General features: G+C 40.2%; 1 protein-coding gene across 1 annotated transcript in view; it reads left to right on the forward strand.

The window, feature by feature from the left end:
* The window catches only part of PLCH1 (phospholipase C eta 1), a 234,211-nt gene that overhangs the window by 168,976 nt on the left and 41,557 nt on the right, over positions 1-23,678 (forward strand). Inside the window, exons 7-9 of the mRNA XM_040636649.1 lie at positions 6,208-6,301; positions 8,867-9,070; positions 18,277-18,397. Of these exons, the coding sequence (XP_040492583.1) occupies positions 6,208-6,301; positions 8,867-9,070; positions 18,277-18,397 (419 nt within the window). The remainder of the gene's footprint in view (positions 1-6,207; positions 6,302-8,866; positions 9,071-18,276; positions 18,398-23,678) is intronic.

A 23,678-nucleotide genomic window follows, 5' to 3' on the forward strand; every position in this document is an offset into this window, starting at 1 on the left:
AACTGTCCAGCCAAACCCACTCCCACTTGCCATCCTGCACAAATGTGATTTAAAAAAAAAAAAAAGTGGTTTTTGTTTTAAGCTTCTAAGTTTTGGGTGGCTTGTTTCAGAGGAATAGGTAATGAGTTCAAGGACAAAGTGAACATCTTGTGTATTGAAGTGGGAGAACCATAACCCTCTCCTAAAACTCTGCTCCCATGTTTATATAGGGGAAATTACAGGTAGTAAATAGGAGAATATTACAAGCCATAGTGGGTTGGATAGTGGGCCCAGAAGATATGTCCCAAGTCCTAACTCTCAATACCTGTGAGTGTGACCTTATTTGGAAAAAGGGTCTTTGTAGATGTAATTAAGCTAAGGATGTTGAGATGAGGTCATTCTAAATTTAGGGTGGACCATACATCTAATGATGAGTGCTCCTGTAAGTGACAGAAAAGAAAACCTAGACACACAGAAGAAGGCCATGGAGGGGCGCCTGGGTGGCTCAGTCATTAAGGGTCTGCTTTGGCTCAGGGCGTGATCCTAGGGTCCTGGGATCGAGCACCACATCGGGCTCCCTGCTCCGCTGGGAGCCTGCTTCTTTCCCTCCCACTCCCCCTGCTTATGTTCCCTCTCTCGCTGGCTGTCTCTCTGTCAAATAAATAAATAAAATTTAAAAAAAAAAAAAAAAAAAAAAAAGGAAACAGAGACCCAGCTACTGCAACATCCTCCCTCCCCCTAATCCCTTGCCCCCAGCCAGTGGATTCAAGGAGCGAGACATACAGCAGATTCTCCCTCAGCGTCTCCAGGGGGAATGGAGTCCGCCAACACCTGGAGTTTGGACTTCTGGTCTCTAGAACTGTGAGAGAATAAATGTCTAAGTTTGTGGTAATTTGTTAACAGCAGGCCTAGGAAACTAATATGGCAACCCAGGGGAAAAAAAAAACCCCAAACCCAAAGATATTTATATCAGACATCTAATGAAAGAGTACAGCCAGGAAATTCTGCAGTGAAGCCCACCCGTCAACCAGCTCTGCTCAGGAATTACAGAGCTTTCAACTAATTTATTACTGACTTCGTTTTAAATAACATTTTTGAATAATTTTAAAAATGGGTTTTAAAAAGGCAAGGCTAACACATGTTTGAGGAAATCCTCTGCTATGAAATACAGAGACCAAGGTAAACACATAGCATCAAGAAACTTGGAGGAAATAGAGGTAATACAGGGTAAAGAACATTTTAAAAACAGCCATTAATATCAGAGTGCAGCCACGAAAGCCAGAGCAATATGCTCTGGGAAAAGACGGCTCAGAGGAAGAAAAGAGCAGAGAACTAAATTCAATAAATGGCTTGGAAGATAGTGAGAAAATTGCCCATACAATAGAACAAACACAAAGAAATGGAAAATAGAAAGAAAAGATAAGGAAATTAGTGGCTCAATCCAGAAGGTCCACTCTCTGAATAATCTGAGTTACAGAAAAAAATAAGAAAAAATGTAAGGGAGGAAATTATAAAATAAATAATACAAAAAAGTGATTAGCATGGAAAGTTAGAACTGTCTAGATTGGCAGGGCCACTGAGTGCCAAGTGCAGTGAATATAAAAATATCCACAGAGGGGATGGCTTTGTGGGTTGAGCATCTGACTCTTGATTTTGGCACAGGTCATGATCTCGAGCCCGGGGTAGGCTCCATGCTCAGTGGGGAGACTGCTAAGATTCTCTCTCTCTCCGCCTCTGCCCCACTTTGCCTCTTTGCCCTCTGCCCCCTGCCCCCACCCCTCTCACTTGCGTACTCTCTCTCAAAACAAAAACAAAAACGAAAAACAAAAAGATCCACACAGAGACAAATCATAATGAAATTTCACAATGCCAAGGATAAAGTGAAACCCTAAAAGTTTACATAAAGAGAGAGAGAAAAAACACTGATCCAATTAACAAGCAAAAACAGGTCCTGTCAAAGGATTGGAATCAGGATGGCATCAGACTTCTCAATAGCAACTCTGGAAACCAAAACCATAGGAACAATGGCTATTGACCTAGAATTTTCTACTTGGCTAATCTGTCAACCGAATGTGTGTGCAGAGTAAAACACACATGCAAGAAATAATTTACTTTCCGAGTGTTCTCTGAGGAGCATGGAGGGATGAAATCAGAACAAAAGCTGAATAAAGTGCTGGAATCCCACCAGCCTGGAAGAAGAAGGACCTTTATAGGAGATAAAAAAATTGGAGTTCATGGGTGGTTTATTGCCTTTGGTAACTGAGAGGACATTAGAGTCACTAGGAAGAATTTATGAGGGGAATACTAGAAATTTACCAAATGGGTTGGAATTGCAGAAATTAACAGATTGGAAAAAAAATTCTATAAGAAACACAATCATTATATAATAGACTCAGTGTCCAAAATTTGTGTAATCAGAATAACTCAACATTAAATAGTAATTTAATAAAAATTAAGATATAGCTATCTTGGGTGGCGGGGTAGAGGGAGAAAGTTTGCGGGCCCAAAGAAGCTAAATCTTTATCTAACACAATAAAAAAGTCAAGAGATAATGCCTAAAGTATATAAAAACAGAAAATAGCATCATTAACATAATTAGGAATATAAAGACTCCTTCCAATGGAAATATCTAGAAATGTTGACATTATTTTTTTTTTGGTTCTCAGTATAGAAGGGGGAATTCTGGGGCGCCTGGGTGGCTCAGTCATTAAGCGTCTGCCTTCGGCTCAGGGCGTGATCCCGGGGTCCTGGGATCAAGCCCCGCATTGGGCTCCTCCTCTGGGGGCCGGCTTCTTCCTCTCCCACTCCCCCTGCTTGTGTTCCCTCTCTTGCTGGCTGTCTCACCCTGTGTCAAATAAATAAATAAAATCTTAAAAAAAAAAAGAAGGGGGAATTCTGCTTTCAATCATAAGCATCTTAGTTTTGACTTATTTAATTATGAATATATTACTTTGATAAAAACAAATTGAAAAGAGTTTAGCAATATTAAAATTCTCTGCGAATTATATCATGATTTTTGTGTTTGGTGTGCTGTGGGAGTCATAGCTATAAGAAATATAATTATTTACTTCTGACTTTGTTTTGAAATTCTCCCTCACTGTCAAAGCTTTGCCAGATACCTTACAAGAAGTCTGGGGATAAAAAGTTAATATCAGAATAGTAGTATGTTATATAGAAATCTATGACTTTGATTTCTACAACTAGTCCACTGAAGTCAATCCTTTGACCTTTAATATGAGGGCCACATAGTCTTTTTTGGATGAGATTAAGTATTATAGCAAACAAGGAAAAGAGAATGGAGTCTAGCCTGGAATAATCAACGAAGTCAAACTATAATAACTAACTTGAGAGCCTAAAACATCTCAAAAGTTAAGAAGTTAAGATTTTGGAATTTCAGCTATATTGAAAAAACAATCGGTTTTGAAAGTACGCATTTCAATTTTTCAGTACAAATAAAGAAAAACTCCCAGACAATAGAAAAGACTTTGGATTTGAAGCCAGAAGGTTGAAATCCGATCCTTGGTCCTGCTTTCTATTGGTTTTGTGACTTTGACATAGTGAACCTTTCCTAGCATAAATTTTCATATTTTAAAATGGGGATTAAAATCCCAAGTTTACAAGACTGTTGTAAGAATTATTTAAGATTTTGTGCGTAAAGGCTCTTTATGAACTGCACAGCACTGACTGCATTATATAAAGGTAAAGAATCATTATTATCTTCAGGTTTTTGAAAGCTCTCTTAGCATCGGTTGTCTGTTATAGAAAGAATAGCCCTCCATGTTGGAAACAGCATGTGGCTCAGAAATTGATAGCAAACAAAACTTTCAAATGAGCTCCATGAGAAATAGGAGTAGAGTAGAGAGAAGTTGTTTTGTATTTCCCCTTATTAGCTATGTCACAAAACAAAGGGTAAAAGAACCATAAAGGGCATTAACCTATGTTGAACCTTCATTCACACAGTAAAGTCTCACAATAACTTTTTAAGTTAGGTCTGAAAAATTCGGTTGTGTAAAATGTAGGATTTTGCTATTGGGAGATTAAAATTAGACCAGGGGATGGGGGAAGCATGGAAGCTGAATGAGTTGTTCATTTCCTTTCTCATTATTATGAGATTTTACTGCATTTCACCGAGTTAATCCTTAATACTTGAATTTTGATAGAAAATGGATTACTTCCCTTTTTTTTCTTTTTCCTTTTTTTTTTTTTTTTAAAGTAGTCTCCATGCCCAGCGTGGGGCTTGAATTCATGACCCTGAGATCAGGAGTCAGATGCTCTACCGACTGAGCCAGCCAGGTGCCCCTCACCTTTATTTTAATGTGGTGCCCAGAAAATTGTGAGCTTCCTAGAATGTCTGCTGATATTTTCACCAATTTACTGAATTGCTTCCCAAATAGGATGCTATTTGTTAACACATTCTGCTTTGTCTCTTGAACTAGTAACATGTTCTCTGCTCATCTCCAATTAGCTCTGTCCCAGGATGACAGTATTCGTTGTTTGTTTTTTAGATCTCATGGGCTCCTGGTAGACTGAGTCCAGGACAAGGCCCCTACGTCTCTGAACAAATAGCCTTATAAACCAAATAATTGCAGTGTAAACGCAGGCTTCCCATGGCACATGAATTTTTTTTTTTTTGTTATCAATTTAGCTCTTTTTATTTTGTGAGAAATTATTTGTTTTTTAGATTTCACATGTGAAGTCTGTCTAGTATATAGCGGACAAATTAATGACTTGCTCAAAGCCTGAGTAGGGCAATAGAGTTCTTATAGGTAGCATGGTTTCATTTATTTTATGGTATTTTCTGATGTTGTCTGGCAATAGAAGCCTCTGAACGTAGTAAGGATTGTAAAATTGACTCAACGGATGCATTAGCCATTGCACAGCTAGTCTGGGTAGAAAAAAGCATTCTATGTTCTTCCACGCAGGCAAAAAATAGCTGCATCACAGAGCTTTTGTTTCCCTGGAAAAGGTTTAAGTGCTATTGAATAGACAGTTTAGAAAAATTAGGTTTCACTAAAACATTAGCATTGAACCTAAGAGATAATAGAATATTTGAAAAATAGCATTGAAATATGAAATACTGGCTCGTAGGATTAGCTTCCTCTATCACTATTCATTAGTATTTTTAAATGTCACTGTTATACTGTGGGGCTCAATGGAATTTTGATCAAAATATCCCATCCTGCATGTTACTCTTTAATTAAAGAAATTATTCCTGAAGAGTTTGCTTTTGCCAGTGACACTAAGTATGTAACGTTCATGCAGCAACCTTGAGAGCGGCTCTTAATAGCATCACTGCCTTTTTGATGTCACATGTTGATAGTCACTCATTTAATTCTCACAACTCCCTTGTAGGATAGCTGCAGAGAAGGTAAGTGACTCATTCAAGATGCCACTGTTAAGGCTGTAAGCTGGCTGATTTGAACACAAGCCCTCTAGCTCCAGAACTCTTTGTTATGCTAGCTGCTTCACCAAGCTTTTTTTTAAAAAAAATTTTTTTTAAAGATTATTTATTTATTCATTTGACAGAGAGAGACAGCCAGTGAGAGAGGGAGGGAACACAAGCAGGGGGAGTGGGAGAGGAAGAAGCAGGCTCCCAGCGGAGGAGCCTGATGTGGGGCTCGATCCCAGAATGCCGGGATCACGCCCTGAGCCGAAGGCAGACGCTTAAGGACTGCGCCACCCAGGCGCCCCACTTCACCAAGCTTTTTGGTTTTATTTTCTCTTGCTCACCTTTGTGATCTTGAATCATCATGGCAGTTTGCTCTTGTGATTCAGGAGGAAGATCTATCGATCTACACACATGTATGGATTTACCTAGAGCATTCTGTTTTGATAGGGAATCATTATCTTTCTATCTGTATTTCTGATTGGCAAATTTTAGTGTTTATGTAGAAAACATTAATTTGCAGATCGCTACTAGCTTATAATAAGTAGATTTTGGCAGTGGATTTGCATTGATTATTGGTTTAACTTTATTAATTTTGCTTCATGGAGTACATTTGTCTAGTACTTGAAGGGTTGTGTTCACTGATTAAATCTGCAAGATATCATGGGAAGATTGAGATGATCATTTTCCAAAGATAAAGTTGCTGTGACTAGTGATCTCAAACACTGCTCATTTAACCCCTTTGCACTGTATCAGGAATGCTTAAAAAGTGTGCCCTTTTAGCATAGAGGAAAATATTTCATGAAATTGCAGGTGTTCAACTAATGTTCTATTTCGTTCAGATGAATAATGTGACAACAGACTATTGTCTTGACATCGTAAGAAAATTTGAAGTTTCAGAAGAAAATAAGGCGAAAAATGTTCTTGGCATAGAAGGTAAAATAACCAATATTCTTTTTTTTTCTTCCTTTCAAGATTTATTTAAATTCATGTAAGTTCACATATGGTATATTATTAGTTTTAGGGGTGAAATTTAGTGATTCATCAGTTGCATATAACACCCAGTGCTCATTATGTCGTATGTCCTCCTTAATGCCCATCACCCAGTTACCCCATCCCCCCACCTACCTCCCCTCCAGCAACCCTCAGTTTGTTTCCTGTAGTTAAGAGTCTCTTATGGTTTGCCTCCCTTAGTATAACTAATATTCTTAATTTCTCATTTCTCAATTCAGTTTGCTAAGTTAAATTCTAGCAAAATTTTTAGAAAAAGAAATCAGGAGATATTTATGCATTACAGATAATTCAAATAAAACTCACAATATAGCATATTTTCCTACAAAACAGGTGCCATGATCTTGCTATTTCTCTTACTTTTGTAATGATGATATGCATTTTCCACTCCAAGCAAGTCAACTCTATCCCACCATATGTATGATAGATGTCAAGAAATATTTGGACTTTTCTCAAATGGCTAATTTTGGGAAAACTCCAACATGGTAATTTAAAAAAAGGAAATTTGGGGCCACCTGGGTGGCTCAGCTGTTAAGCGTCTGCCTTCGGCTCAGATCATGATCCCAGGGTCCTGGGATCGAGCCCCACATCGGGCTCCCTTCTTGGCGGGAAGCCTGCTTCTCCCTCTCACATTCCCTTTGCTTGTGCTCCCTCTCTCGCTGTCTCTCTCTGTCAAACAAGTAAATAAAATCTTAAAAAAAATAAAATAAAAAAGAAATTTGGCCTAAAATAACTAATCTATGACACTAGCGATGTGAAAGTACACGTTTCTTTAAAAATATTGACAATGAACTTGTTTTACCTAGTTGGTGGCAATGGAGAGGTTGTTGGAACTACAAATTTTGTTTCATTTCATTACATAGTTGAGCAAAGTGAGGCTCTCAAAGAAATTAAGTAATTTGCCCACAGTTATATACTCAGAGTCTAGCCTCTAGGATCTTACACATAAATGTGAATATAGCTACCTGTATGTATAAGTTATATGTTTTTAAATTATGTGGGAAAATAAACCGCAGGCTGCTACCCAATAGGAGATCAAGTCCCAGGCAGAACCAACAATCTTAATGAAAGACCACTGGGGCACCCCATTGCCCTCAAGAGCGTCCAAAGCCATGCTTTATCTTACTATTTTAGATTGTTGGTCTTCTGTTCCACCCTGCTTTCAGGCTCAGTGTGGACAAGAGGGTTTTGATACCACCAGTTTACTTCCTGGGGTGGAGGAAAATTAGAAGAGAGGAATAATTTAAGACTTATATCATTAAGAACCATTTTTAAAACAACTAGAGAAGATAAACTAATTTGCGCCTTTTCTTTACTAAGAAATGAATGTTTTCCTCGGTGGGGCCCCCGAAAATGGAATTAAACATGATTTCTACATATGGACATAGGATAGGCATGAAGAAATTCTTCAGAGTCTTAGAGGATATTTACAGACACAGGTTTACCCACGTAATTCTTGAGGACTTGAAACAATTTACCCTGATAATTCCACTTAGGTACTTGTGGATCAGTCCTGTATTTATTCATATATTAGTGAATGCCTCTTCTCCCCAGGTATTATGTTTTGAAGAACTGTAGAAAATTGATAGGGTTTTCTACATAATATGTGTTTGTTTATTTGAGTATAGCTGATGCACAATGTTAAATTAGTTTCGGGTGTACACCTTACACCCGAAACCAGTGATTTGAGAAGTTTGTATATTAGGCTGTACTCACTACAAGTATAGTCTCTGTCTGTCTTGTTCTGTCACTATTACAATATCATGGAGTATATTTCTTATGCTGAGCCTTGTATTCCTGTGACTTGTTCATTCCAGAAATGGAAGCCTGTACCTCCGTCTCCTCTGCACCCATTTTACCCATCTCCCCACACCTCCCCCTCTGGCAACTGTCAGTTTGTTCTCTGTATTTCTGCATCATCTTTAAGCACTATTTTAAAGTCATAACAAGTTCCCAGCTATTAGCAGCATCTTCCCAAACCAATGTCATGGTCAAATAGTCACACTCTGAATTTAGGCTGTGCCTAACTTTTGACCAGCTACCTCAACTATGGCACTAACAATACTGTTTTTTAAATTAAAAACTTACCAGATTGCTGGTTGATCAGCTTAGCACTTTGTGTCACTATGGCTTTAACACTGCACCAGCCCCCCATTAGATCGTGCTACATAATCATGGCTCGAGTTCAGTAGTTACTGAATGGCTTTGCAGTAAGCCCTTTCCCAAGGACTCAATCAATCAAAATTCTTGAAAGGTCAACTTATTTTTCTGTACGTTATGTTTAAACTGCTATTCCCCAGTCATATTTCAGTTTTGACACTATTTGACCTGAAGCAAATCTCGTTGCCTTAGTACTCCTCCCAGTAGCTGTCCTGAGTGTAAATAAGCTAAGTGCTGTGACCGTGCTTTGATCTCTGTTGTCCCTGGTGGGGTCGATTAAGTACATATGCCTTGAAAGCTATAGTGCTTCACTCTCTCTTTCTTCCACAGGGTTCACGAACTTCATGCGTAGCCCTGCTTGTGACATATTTAACCCCCTGCACCATGAAGTGTACCAGGACATGGATCAGCCCCTGTGCAACTACTACATCGCCTCCTCTCACAACACGTACCTGACCGGGGACCAGCTCCTTTCTCAGTCCAAAGTGGACATGTACGCCCGGGTGCTACAGGAGGGATGCCGCTGCGTAGAAGGTTCGTGCTTTGCCTGAGCTCCGCTGCCTGTTGGTGAACGTGTCCTTGAGTCAGTCAGTCAAGTCTAGTATAAACAGTGGAGCCCTGAAATATGCACTCACGTGAACCAGAACCATTTTTCTGCTCATTGTAGAGTCATTCTTAACTTGCCATGCTCTCTGGCTCCTCCTTAATGTCCAGTCGGGAGGGCAAGAGAGATGAACCAGAAGTTAGGAAGCACACCTGCAGTTGCTGAAAAATTGTGATGAAAATGAAAGTTTTCCTGGAAAGATATTTTTGATTCAACAATGGCAAAAGTAGTTCAGGACAACTCTTTGCTTTCGAGATACCTCATGATCTCTCAATGAATAACATTTGTTAAATTTCTAGTGGGATCTTGATTGTGAGGACATAGATACAGGTTTCTGTCTTCAGGAGCTGACAGTCTAGCAGAATGGGTGGCCATTAAAAACAGTAGTGCTGTGTGAGAGTTCCACCAGGCCAATTATATACATGGTGAAGAAGTGGTCGTATGAAGAGTAAGGTGTGAGATAAAATTCAATGAGAAATAGGTAGGTTGGTGGACGGGACTGGAGGAGATTATGCTAAGTGAAATAAGTCAAGCAGAGAGAGACAATTATCATATGGTTTCACTCATTTATGGAACATAAGAAATAGCAAGGAGATCGGTAGGAGAAGGAAAGGAAGAATGAAGGGGGGGTAAACAGAAGGGGGAACGAACCACGAGAGACTATGGACTCTGGGAAACAAACTGAGGGCTTCGGCGGGGGGGGAGTGGGATAGGCCAGTGATGGGTATTAAGGAGGGCACGTATCGCATGGTGCACTGGGTGTTATACGCAAATAGTGAATCATGGAACACTACATCAAAAACTAAGGATGTACTGTATGGTGACTAACATAACAATAAAAAATTATTATTAAAGAAAAGAAATAGGTAGGCTGGGAAGGTAAACTTGGGTCAGTCATAAAGGGTTAAAGGGTTTGAGGAATTCTACTTCTAGCCTTTGGTAACAAGGGTCCAATGAAGGGTCTTACACATATAGTGATATGACCAGACTTGTAGTTTAGAAAGATCACTTGGGTCACCATGTAGGAGGACAATTTTTTTTAGAATATGTGTTTGTGTAGGGAAACANGGGTGAAGCTAGATAGAGCAAAGAGAATGGTGGGAAGGCTATTAACCATGATTCAAAGGAAGAGTTATAAAAACTTGGACTAAGTGAGGAGGAGAGATGATTTCATCGATATTAAAGAAGTCAGCTCAACAGGACCTGCTGCAAGAAGTAAAGAATGTAGGGAATGAGGGTGAGAGCTGTAATGAGTGAATGGTGCCACTACATACTGTGGGGGATCTGGAAAAAACAGCATTCATGAGTTCAGTTTTCCATCAGTTGAGTTTATCGTCACTTTGTAACGTTCACGTGGACATTTTTGTCAGCCAGTTGGATAATAATATCGGAACAAAATGGAAAGATCCAGGCAAGATAAAGATTCCATAGTTCTGACTTTTGTATATAATAGTTAAAGTCTTGAAAGTGTACAAGATCACCCACAGAGAGGAGTGGACAAGACAATGAGGCCTGAGAACTTAAGCGATCCAGCAGTTAGATGTAGGAAGAGCAAAGGGGAACCAACGAGGACTAACAAAAAATGGTCACTGGGACCTAAGGGATGAAATGGTCAAAAATGTCCCTTGCAACAGAAAAGTAAATTAAGGCAAATACTAATTATCCAATCTGGTTACATATGACAACTGGAAGGTTATGGTGTCTTTTGATAGATAGTTTTGGTGACATACATGCTAGTGGGAAGTTGGGGGTAGCTGCTGTGGGTTAGTCACTTGGCACTTTTCTGCATTCAAAGAAAACTAGGTGATACAGTTTGAGGAGGTTTTGAGACTTGGAAGAAGAGGAAATGAGAACACAGGTTTCGTTTTTAGATGGGATATGGGGGCCGAGATTTTGAAAGGGTTCAAGCCCGATGGCCTCTCCTTTCTCTGGTAAGAGAGCATCATCATCATCCGCTAAGTGTAAAGTGGGTGGAAGTTGGCTTGGGGGCTTACGGTCAACAAGCAATGGGAAAGGAGTTGACAAGATAAACTGGGAAAGTCCTAGTTAATATCAAAAACAGTCTTAAAACCATCCTTTTGTTACACAAAATCTGCATGCTTAGACTCCTCCCATCCCATTCTGAGGAGATTAGATATAGGAGCAGTAAAGATAGATTATAGAATTGATCCAAGCCTCTAAATTTCTAGGTCGTATAAAAATATCATCCAGGTGTTGGTGAGAGCTCTTCAAAGTAATTAGTCAGTAGGTCCATGAGTCTTAGAAAGGAAAAGAAGTGAATAAGGGGCTACAGAATGAGGTAAGACTCCAAGAGACAGAAAGATAGAGAAAGTTGTCATCACACATACAAAAAATAAGAACAGAGAATTGTTATCACAGAGTGGGATTTTGGATGTAGTTACAGATGATGACTGTATCCAGGGTGTGTCATGGGTGAGCATGAATGAAGAGTGGAAATGAGATTGTTAGCATTGGAAGGTGAAAACTAAGACATTGAGTAAATCGCCCACATGGACTTTTTAACTCACAAAGGATGTTGACAGGTAGATTCATTGTTAAAAGTTTCAAAGATTAAAAGGTGGAGATTAAGGGGGTGTCTGGGTGGCTTCTTCATTAAGCATCTGCCTTCAGCTCAGGGCGTGATCCCAGAGTCCTGGGATCGAGCCCCACATCGGGCTCCTCCGCTGGGAGCCTGCTTCTTCCTCTCCCACTCCCCCTGCTTGTGTTCCCTCTCTTGCTCGCTGTCTCTCTCTGTCAAATAAATAAATAAAATCTTAAAAAAAAAAAGTTGGAGATTAAAAACTGTAAGCCAGATACTTAAGTGTAAAAAGAATACTATAGGAAAGGCTTGGAAGATGCCAGAAAGGTAGAGTTGGATAAAATGAGGTTCAAAAGTCGGGAGATTTTTTTTTTTAATCAATATAGGAGAACAATTATTTAAAAGTAGCAATAAAGGCCCAGAGCATGCCTCCTGGTCTGTGATTTATACAAAAAATCATCAGTGGAGAAAGGTAGTGTCCTCCAAGGCAAGCTGATTGTTAATCAAGGTAAGGAGGTTGACGGAGAACTCCAAGAAGAGTCTGATGATAAAAGGGAGTTTGTGATGGAATGGCGATTCCATGGAGCAAAGGGGAATCACTTTTTGGTGGGGATGTGCTGGGGGTTAGCAGTGGAAAAGGTTCTTGGGGTGGTAGAAATGAATAAAGCAGTAGGGTGATAAGACATGTAACTGGATAGGTCTTTGTCAGATAGTTTCTGGCATGTTCTAAGGGTCAATTAACATTTCAAAACTGGACAGGCATTAAAAAGTGTCTACATACAAAACAATTAGAACCACTACAAATTTAGTGTTCTGGAAATTTATGCTTTAAAACATGGCATTTTTGCAGTTGGTGCAGAGAACACCTGCTGACATGAGTGACTGACAATTGAGTAGCTTAAGCAACTGAGTAATGAAGATGCTTATAAAATATTAACATAAAGAAAAACCTTTTAGAAGGTCTCGAGATGACATTCTGCTCTCAGCTGTTATTCAACCCCTTGTTCATTCAGCACTGAAGAAGTTTACATGTGTGACACGCAAAGAGGTTCCCTGGGCACATACCCTCATTGGATTCACAGTGGTAGTTGCCTGTCATTTTAAATGGTGACATGTCCTTGGAGACCAAGTATGGAAAATGACTTGTAATGACTCCGTGACATGATCGTTAACTCTAGACCGTTTTGCAGTTTTGTTAACTGCCATGTCCTGTGCGGTATTTCTTTTGCTTTTCAGGTCCTTCAGGTACCCAGTCTTCTCTTTTTTGGTTTTGCTCTCCAAAATCAGTGTCCTACCCAAGCCTAACCATGTTCCCATGATCAGCTCCTTATACTGAATCAGAACATCTAATCTTCCAGCTTTGGGGTATTAAGAAGGAAAGTCATCTGATTAAGACAATTTATAGCAAGGTACAAATAATTTTTTTAAGGTACAGATGACTTTTAATCTTTCAATTTTAAAATGAGAGCTTTTAGAAATTGTGTGCAGTAGGTGATATTGAACATGGGCCTTCTCTTGTGTCTCCCTTCTTTCTTCCTAACTGCCAGTCACCAAAGTAATAGAAAGAAGCTACTTGGCTCTCCTTTTCTAGAAGCCTACCTTGCTCCAGATCTTAACACCAACTGAGAATATGTACAGCTCTGGGGTAACTTTAAGGACATGCAATCTCTCCAATACATCCCTCACCAGCTTGTATCAGCAAATTCCTCCCCTATTATTTGACTTACTTCAAATTATTACTATTGGAATAATCTATAAGTGGGCATTGAAAGTCAAACTACTATTTCTAGAAGGTTTTTGTGGAGAAGAAGAATTATATTTATCTGAGGGACTTGGTCAGCTTTGTCCAGGGGGTATTTCTTGCTCAAAATTATGGTTATCACTTTGGTTTTGAATGCACTGTAGGAAGGAACAGGGGAACTACTATGATTTCAGCCCCTTTTGTGAGCTAGGTCCTGACTGAGTGCTTTCCTACATTCTCACTTGATTCTTACAACATTAAGGGGGAGAGAATAGCCTCCTTAAGAGGACACCCCAACTTGGAGTGGGTGAAGTGGCTCAAGTTCCTGTACCTGGGAAGCTTGGGACCAGATATTTGAACTCAGGTTGATCTGACTCTTCTACTCCACTGTTCTCTGGGAAGTTGATGTGCTTTCTGGAGGAGCAAGCATTGAATGGCATGACCGGCCCGAGGAAGGATCAAAGGAGGGCCATCTGGTCACATAAGGAAGGCTAGAGAAAGTTTGGCTTTAAAAGAAAGAATTGGCTGGGTTTAAGGTTAGGACTACCATCTAAATATTTAGGTGTTCCTGAGGACTGAGAATGTGATGACATGATCTTTTCTGCTCTCCTGACAACTTCCGTCAGCCCCGTGCTTGGAAGATCTGAGCTCACAGCTGAAGCTTGGGCCTGTGAGACCAGTGTATATAGACCCAGTGCTATGTCATCTACCTTGGGTCTGGATCAAGTTGTTCTTACTCTTAAATTGCCATAGCTAGGATTTAAAGAACCTGATTTATAGGACGTAGCAAGTCGAGGGTTGGAAATTTCAGGTCCCACAGGTATGTGTGGGAAGCAGCTTTTGCCAAGCACAGCACTTAGAGGTAGAGAGTAATGGTTCTGGACGGGGTCTTCACGGTAGTGTGACCTGAAGGATCTCTCCACTTCTGAGCTTCTAGTTTGATAATGTTGTGTCTTCCATCTCCATTAGCTCAGCTGTAGGGACGTCCTTGGTCAGCATACATATAGTGTCTTGGGGAAGACTAATAAGTCTTTTTTGGTGAAGCGGGCTTGTCAGCAAATCAACTGAATAACGTTTTTTACATGGCCTTTCATTCCCTTGATTTTCAGCCCAAGTTGCCTAATAAATATGGATGTTCTGTCCAGGAGATTTTCACCCTCATTATGGAACTGATGTCGCATCACTGCTATAATCAGTTTACAACCTTTCCTGTTATCTCTGGGAGCGCTATCAGGATGGAACGCTTTTAAGTTCCATTATGAAAAGTGGTCATATTAGCTGCTTGGCTAGCCTGCAGAACTGACCAGCTCTTTGTCAGAGTGCATTCGGGGGCTTCTAATATGTGATGTGATTGAAAAACGGGCCCTTGGTAATTTTGTGGCTAGGGGAATTGGTTAGAGGATTTCCGTCTTGCCAGCATCCCCATTACAGCATGAGCTCTTACAGGAACCTTCACTGCTATTTGAACTTGGCTCTGATGGCCACGTGTTAGGATGCCAGGTACCATTTGGGAGTGTTGTTATCCTCGTTTAGCAGACAGGTGATGAAATAGATCTAAAAAGTGAGCATTAGAAGAACCATCCTCGACCACAGATATTCTGCCGGTGTTATAAGTGTTAGCAAAAGAGCACCTTCTTTCACGGCCAATGTAGCTTTAAGAGCTACTTTTATGTATACACGGTAACGAAACAGGCATGGCATTGCCTTGTCAGCGGCCGTTCTTTTTGCGAGATGTGAGTTCATTTATGTGAAACCTGGTATGCCCTTTTTCCTCCACAAGGGGGCTCATCGGGGTCTAAATTATCCAAATGATATACTTTTGAAAGATTTTATTTATTTATTTATTTGACAGAGATAGAGACAGCCAGCGAGAGAGGGAACACAAGCAGGGGGAGTGGGAGAGGAAGAAGCAGGCTCACAGTGGAAGAGCCTGATGTGGGGCTCGATCCCGGATCGCCAGGATCACGCCCTGAGCCGAAGGCAGACGCTTAACCACTGTGCCACCCAGGCGCCCCCCAAATGATATACTTTTGAAACACATGTTCCTTCTTAACATTCTTCTATCCGAAGACAAATTAAAGAATGTCAAGTACACGTCAAAAGATGGATGGAGCTCCTCTTCTTAGAAAATGTCTTTGATAGGTTTGACCTCATTTGTAGGCCCAAAGGAACACTGCAACTCTTTGTGCTAGTATCCCAAAACCTTCGATCTTTACAGCATCTTTGTTCTTAAAGTTTGTTTCCTGTATTCCTGTGGTATTAACCTTGAAAGTTTTTTTTCTCCTTTTACCTTTTCCATTTTTTTCCCTAAGGACAATTTAACAGCCGGTGTTTGATTGTAATATAGGTAACTCTATTTGGGAACAGAACTAATAGGATCTCTCTCATACACATGAGAGAGAGAAAGAAAAATCGGTCAATTTTAAGAAATTCGCTTACATGATCATGGGGATTTGCTGGTCTGAAATATGTATAGCAGGCCAGCGGGTTGGAACCTTAGGTGGGAATTGATGTTACAGGCTTGAGGAGAATTCCTTCTTCAGGAAATGGAAGTCTTTCGGCTTAAGGCCCTCAACTGATTGATGAAGCCCACCCACTTTATGGAGAGTAATCTACTTTACCCAAAGCCTACTGATGTAAATGTTAATCACACCTAAAATAATATCTTTACAGCAACACCTACACTGGTGTTTGATCAAATAACTGGGCATTGTAGCCTAGCCTGGCTGACACATTAAATTAACCATCAAATCCTATTATGGTTATGGTGCACAGTTTTAAAGTTTTAGAAGAAAATGGAGATATCATGTCCTGATGTAATATACAATGCACATGTATGAGGAAGGTTCTTTTTTTTTTTTTTAAAACATTTTATTTATTTATTCGACAGAGATAGACAGCCAGGAGAGAGGGAACACAAGCAGGGGGAGTGGGAGAGGAAGAAGCAGGCTCCCAGTGGAGGAGGGAGCCCGATGTGGGGCTCCATCCCAGGACCCCAGGATCACGCCCTGAGCTGAAGGCAGACGCTTAACGACTGTGCCACCCAGGCGCCCCTGTGAGGAAGGTTCTACTAAAATAAAGAATGGGTGTGGTCATGAACTGTCTGGCCCTAATTAAAAGTCAAAGTTTTAACGGGCATTCCGTTAGCCAAATCCAGCCTGCTGAATATTTGGCTCATTATTGTGATTTTAAAAATGGATTAATTGCCAATATTTAACAATTGGGAGAATTCATAGCAGTAAGATCTAGAGTTTTGGCTTGTCTCAGCTCTGGCAAGCAGAGTTGCCTGACTATGCTATATGGAAGGGCAATGTCATGAGAGCTGGCAAGGTTCTATGGGGGATCCTAGCTTTGGCTTGGTTGGGATTTAGATATGGAAAGTGAAAGAGGGCATTTTGGTTGCGCTTAAAAGAAAGAAGCACAGTCACGGAGGTATGTGAGGAAACTTGTGTAATGGAAGAACATGTCTGTGAGTGTACGGTGTAGGGGAAAATACGGTTGACTTGTCAGATGGAATCTAGGGTATTTAGGCAACAGTAGCTCCTTTAAGAGTTAAACCTAAATCTCTGTGCCTCAAAACAACTGAAATTTATGTCTTGCTTATGTAAAGTCCAAAATAGGTGTCCCTAATAGGTGAATCTTTCAAGCAATGATTTAGCGGTCTGGGCTCATGCCATCTCCAGCACATGTCTTCTGCAGTGATAGCAAAAGAAGAGAGAGCATGGATGACTGTGTAGGGAAAGTTTTCACAGACCAGACCTGGAAGTGGTGCACATAATTTCTACCCACATTTCAATGGCCGCATCCCCCTGCAAGGGAAGGCCGGGCAGTGTAGTCCAGCTGTGTGCCAGGGCGAATGTGGATACAGGCTGAGTGAACTGCTAGCCAGTCTCTAGCACAAGAGGAAGAGATCTTGGGGTTAAGCAGGCAGGAGCTGCTGTGGGATATTAATAAATTCAGCATATATCTACTGAGTCCATGCTGTGTTATACGCTGAGTAGACTTTTGAGCAAAGGAACATGGTGAAAGCACTGTTTTGAGAAACCAGTCTGGGGGTCAAGTGGAAAACAAGGGAGGCAAACCTAAGTCAGCGTGCACGGTGGTGGTTGTCTTTCTCCAGCTGGGAGCCAGTGAGGCTGTGTATACGTATAGCCGTATCAGTATTATCAGTAACAGTCACAATTGTTCTGTACCATGCAGTATCGTAAGCAGCTTTACGTAGTCATCACTCAAACTTACGATGCAAATGCGACATTGCTTCCTTTTAACAATGGGGAAAGCGAGGCTTTAAATGATTGAATCGTTTGCCTGTGTTCACATCAATCTTGGCAGGGCCTGAGGATTTGAACTTAGGAAGTCAGTGTTATTTTATAGCTACTGTAAAATTAATAAAGTGAGAATGTAATAGGAACATAATGAGTTTAAGTGAACAGTAACGATGAACTCTGATACTGATTTGAGAGGGTCACTGCAATTTACTAAAAGACTTTAGTAAACTGAAAATGAAGAGGTGAAATTAGAGAAACATCCTGTTAAGAAGAAGTATCACTATCCTTGGGCATACTTGAGTGGATTTAGATTGACTTCTAATGAGTGTTCTTGGTAAACGGTAGGTTGCTTATGAATATGACATCTTTGTTAACTATAAGTGCTCAGAAACGAATTGTTATTAACCTTAATTCGTGATTCTGATAAATACGCCAGAACACCCATCTCTCTGTCTGGTATCTTTGTCATGATCATAACATGTATAATCTCAAATAATAAATGTAAAATGATGTTTGTCTGATAGTTCCAGAAATATTAGCAAACACCAGAAGCTTTGTGTTGTTGACGTGGCGTTCTGTGTTTGGCAGTTGACTGTTGGGATGGCCCAGATGGAGAGCCAGTGGTCCACCACGGTTATACTCTGACTTCAAAAATTCTCTTCAGGGATGTGGTGGAGACCATCAACAAGCACGCCTTTGTGAAGAATGAGTAAGTACACACCGCCTGGCCGCCGAGCTAGCGCGCAGAGCACTCGCCGATACACCACAACTACGACACCACACACCTTCCTTGAGGTCCTCCTGGCCCTTTCTTCGACCCTGGTTCTCTCCTTCCTTCCTAGCAAAACACTGTGAGCAAATAATACGGGCTTCATGTTTGTACTTTCTCATGCTCCATTTATTTCTTACCCCATCTGTCTCAAGACGTTGCCTCCTTGAAGCCCATTCTTGCGAAGACTGACTTCAACATTTCTACAGAGTGGTCATAAAGTTTGGAAATGTAAGTTACTATACACGCTAAATGGGTTGTTGAGATTCTGTTACAATACAGTAAAGTGATAACAGCTAGGTTTTTAGGCTTGCCGGACGTCCTATATATACTTGTGTCACTTCCTTGGCACTGCATAATGGTGACGCTTTTCTCCTCAATACTTGCTTTTTGGGGCTTCTATGATAACATTCCCCTCTGTGCGGTCATTGCTTCTCACTCTTTTTTTTGGCCTGTGGTCTTCTATTCCATTTCCTCATTCCTCTAATAGTCACTATTTCTTAAGTTATTGGCATGGTTCTACTTTTGCATTATTTAATTATATGTTCAGAACTTTCTCTTCAGTTTCAGAGCTATGTAGAAAAATTCTTAGTAAAAAGTCATCCGAGTATTCCCTAGGTACCTCAGAATCCACAAATGCCATTGTTTATTCAGGTGTGTCATGGTGCCTACTCTCAGCCAGGCGTCCTGCAGTAGGTGCAGAGAGCCACAGCACTGAACAAAAGAGAAGACTCCTACTGTCACAGAGCTTACATCCCAAACTGAACTCAACATCTCGTTCTGCCAAACTTCCTCTGGCTCTGTTTCTGTTTAGTTGGGGGTAGCACTGTCCACCCGTGTCTTTAGCCAAAAACTGAGTCATTCTAGATTCAGCCAATTCCTGTCAATTCTACTTCCTAAATTATCTTTTGACTCCATTGCCTTCTCTCCATTTTTGTTTCCCTTTGGGTCATCCTCCACACTGGTGCAATATTTTTCTTTCTGAAAATATAAGCATGATGTTGGCTTTCTTAAAGTCCTTCAAAAGCTCCCCGTGGCACACAGTCACGTCTGCTATGCCCTTCAGGGCTTGGCCTCTTCTTTCTCTTCCAGGGTCTTCGTCCACCATTGCTCCACAGAGATGGAGGATTCTGCCTTCATTGTCTCCTGGATTCCCTAGTGACCCCAGTTCTTTCACACCTCCCTACCTTGATGCACAGTTCTCTCTGCCCGGCACTTTCTTCCCATTATCCCACCTGCCTAATCCTTATTCGTCCTTCAGGACTGCTTAGACATTGTCCCTCTGGCAAACTTACTGATACACCAGCTGATTTAAATGCTCCTTTCTCTGTTCTTAGCACCCTGAGCATATTTCTATTGTATCTATATTGCACGCTCTTACAACTGATCGCTTCCTGCCTTCTTTTGAGTCTTAAAAATCAGGAGCTCACTGGAAATACGGGGCTATTGTCTTACTCATTCTTTATTGCCTAGCAGGTGCCTGCCATATACCAGACAGTTAGGAAATGATTTTTTTGAATTAAAAGAAACAAAATTACAATTGCATAAAATTAATTTAAAAAAATTAGTAGCCTTTAAAGTTTTTAATATTTGGTCTTCTTTTCTATTAACCATGAGGCTAAAAATGACGTTGCAATGAGAGACACGTGCTACGTGGCAGCTTTGGTTTATGGTGTCTGCTACATACCAGAATCCCAAGTACTGAATTCTGATGGGTCTTTTCTACCCTGATGGCTACCAGTTTTAGCCAAGTCGATGAAGTGATTCTGCCATTGTTTTTCAAAATGCAAAGTTGGGTGTTGACCAGACCTGCCACCTTGGAGGAGCCTCTGATGACTGGACGGTGCTTAGTTCAAGTTTGGGAATACTCAGGAGAAAAGCACTTCAGATGAAAAGTTGATATGCATATTTAGCACAATTTAGAAGTTTAGTCTTTTTCTTTTCTTTCTTAGGCCTTCTTTATGCCCAGGCTTCACAACCTTGGCACTATTGACATTTTGACCAGATAATTCTTTGTTGCGGGAAACTGTCTTGTGCACTGTGAGACGGTTAGCAGCGTCCTGTCCTCTCCACACTAAATGTTGGTAGCATTCCCTGCACCCTCCTCCCCGTATTGTGACCACCAGAAAGGTCTTCAGATGTTGACAAATATCTGTTTGGGAACAGTGCCTCACAGTGTCCCTTGTCCCCTGTTGAGAAGCACTGCTTTACATTGAGTATCATTAGACACTAATAGGCTTTTTATAAACAGATTGCTAATCTAAAAATTCATTGTTAGAACACCTTGATGTGAGTGCATAGACAATCTCTTGCTAGTTTGTTGTTGTTTTTCTCTCTTTCTAACACTCTGGGATAAAACCCATGTGGACACAGGAGCAAACAGATTAGAGTAAGGTAACCCACTCCGGTCGCAAAGGTTCATCTCTTCTAGTACCTTTGGCATCAGGTTTTACTAATGAGGAAAGGATGTAATTTCAGGAGGTCATAGGCCCTCCTGTGAAGCATGTGCTGTCATACAAGCCCAGAAGTAAGATTTTTTTTTCTCTACATGGATATATTAGCCGATTTAAATATTGGTTTATATACTCTGGGAAATATATGTGGCCTATTACTTCAGAAGATATATGAGAGAAAAGTAGAAAAAAACAATAATCTAAATTTGAAATAATTTCTTATTCTGAAGAAAAAAACAAAATCAGAAGAAGAGTAAGATCAGTCATCAGTCCGGGTTCCCTTCCTGCCTTGGCCACCAACTCCTGACGCTGTCTTTGGTCATCAATCTATTTGGGTTTTACATTCTCTGTACAGGAACCTGAGGACTGGGGGATATGAATGCTTGACTTTTTTTTCCTTTCTGGAAATAAAGACTAGTATATAATTCTATACAAATGATTTTGAAATGCTTGGCAAAGGATGCTATAAATCATGAAATTCCATTATTAGTTTCCATTATTGATTTTTCAAGCTGGGGGCTGATAATATATTTTTAAATATCTGCACTTAACGATACTCTGTGGTCTGTTAGATGTTTTTAGACACTTTTTATTTTATTTTAGTTTTTTTAAAGATTTTATTTATTTGACAGAGATAGGGACAGCCAGCGAGAGAGGGAACACAAGCAGGGGGAGTGGGAGAGGAAGAAGCAGGCTCCCAGCGGAAGAGCCTGATGTGGGGCTCGATCCCACAACGCCGGGATCACGCCCTGAGCCGAAGGCAGACGCTTAACCGCTGTGCCACTCAGGCGCCCCTAGACACTTTTTAAATTGAATTTATTTATCCTGAAGTTTTTATCCTGAAGTTTATTATTTTTTTTATTTGAGTATAGTTCACTCACAATGCTACATTAGTTTCAGGTGTACAACATAGCGATTTGACCAGTTTATACATTATGCTGTGTTCACCACAAGTGTAGCTGCCACCGGTCAGCATACAATGTTATTACAATATCATCGACTGTATGGTGACTAACATAATATAATAAAAAAACATTTAAAAAAACCATCAACTGTATTCCTTATGCTGTACCTTTTATTCCCATGACTTATTTGTTCTATGACTGAAAGCCCATACCTCCCACTCCCCCTACACCCAGTTTGCCCAGCCCCTCTGGCAACCATTAGTTTATTCTCTGTATTTATAGGTCTGATCCTGCTTTTTGTTTGTTTATTCATTTGTTTTCGTCTTAGATTCCATATATGAGTGAAACCATATGGCATTTGTCTTTCTCAGTCTTATTTCACTTAGCATAATACCCTCTAGGTCCATGTTGTTGCAAATGGCACAACGTCATCCTTTTTTATGGCTATGTAATATTCCTGTGTGTGTGTGTGTGTGTGTGTGTGTGTGTGTACACACACCACATCTTCCTTACCCATTTGTCTGTTAAATCAATGGACACTTAAGTTGCTTCCATACATTGGCTATTGTAAATAATCCTGCAATAAACATAGGGGCTTGTCTTTTTGAATTAGTGTTTTGGGGTTTTTTGGGCGTAAATACCCAGTAGTGGAATTATTGGATCATATGGTATTTCTATTTTTAACTTTTTGTAGCTGCACCAGTTTACATTCCCACCAATAGCATATGAGGGTTTCTTTTCTTCACATCCTCACCAACACTTGTTTTGTCTTGTGTTTTTGACTTTAGCCATTCTGACAGGTGTAAGGTGACGCCTCATGTGGTTTTGATTTTATTTCCCTGGTAGTGATGTTGAGCGTCTTTTTATGTGTCTGTTGACCATCTGTATATCTTTTTTGGAAAAATGTCTATTCAGGTCCTTTGCCCATTTTAATTGGATTTTTTGGAGGGCTTTTGATGTTGAATTGCATGAGTTCTTTATATATTTTGGATATTAATCCCTTTTTGGATATATCACTTGCAAATCTCTTCTCCCGTTTAGTAGGATGCCTTTTTGTTTTGTTGATGATTTCCTTCACTGTGAAAAAGCTTTTTATTTCAATGTAGTCCCTGTAGTTTATTTTTGCTTTTATTTCCCTTGCCTCAGGAGACATATCTAGAAAAATATTGGTACAGGTGATGTCAGAAAAATTACTGCCTGTGCTCTTTTCTAGGATTTTTCTGGTTTGAGGTCTCATATTTTAGTCTTTCATCCATTTTGAGTTTATTTTTGAGTATGGTGTAAGAAAGGGGTCCAGTTTCATTCTTTTGCATGCTGATGCTCCAGTTTTCTCAGCGCCATTTATTCAAGAGACTGTTTTCCATTTTTTTTCTTTTAAAAGAGACATAATGTATGTACCATTTTTTAAAATGCAAAATATTAAATGAAGTCATCCCACATGGTTGGTATTTTGTTCAGCCATTATGCCTGGCAAAATATATTTGGTCAACAGAGTTTCTTTAAAAAAATGCATCTTCCATAGGATGCCTGGGTGGCTCAGTTGGTTAAGCATCTGCCTTCTGCTCAGGTCATGATCCCAGGGTCCTGGGATCGAGTCCCGCATCAGGCTCCTTGCTCAATGGAGAGCTGTGTCTCATTCTGCCTGCCGCGCCCCTTGCTTGTTCTCTCTCTCTCTCTCTCCCAAATAAATAAATAAAATCTAAAAAAAAAAAAAATGCATCTTTCATCTTTCTCATTTTAATCATCACCACTCTCACAAATACTGTCACTAGGATTGTAAGAACATAATGAATATAGAATGATGTTCAAACACCCCTGCGAGTTGCCTGTACGTGATGCCTTTAGAATATGTCGCTGTCTTCT

This window comes from Ursus maritimus, unplaced genomic scaffold (genome assembly GCF_017311325.1).
Source record: "Ursus maritimus isolate PB19 unplaced genomic scaffold, ASM1731132v1 scaffold_20, whole genome shotgun sequence".
In the NCBI taxonomy this organism is placed as follows: domain Eukaryota; kingdom Metazoa; phylum Chordata; class Mammalia; order Carnivora; family Ursidae; genus Ursus; species Ursus maritimus.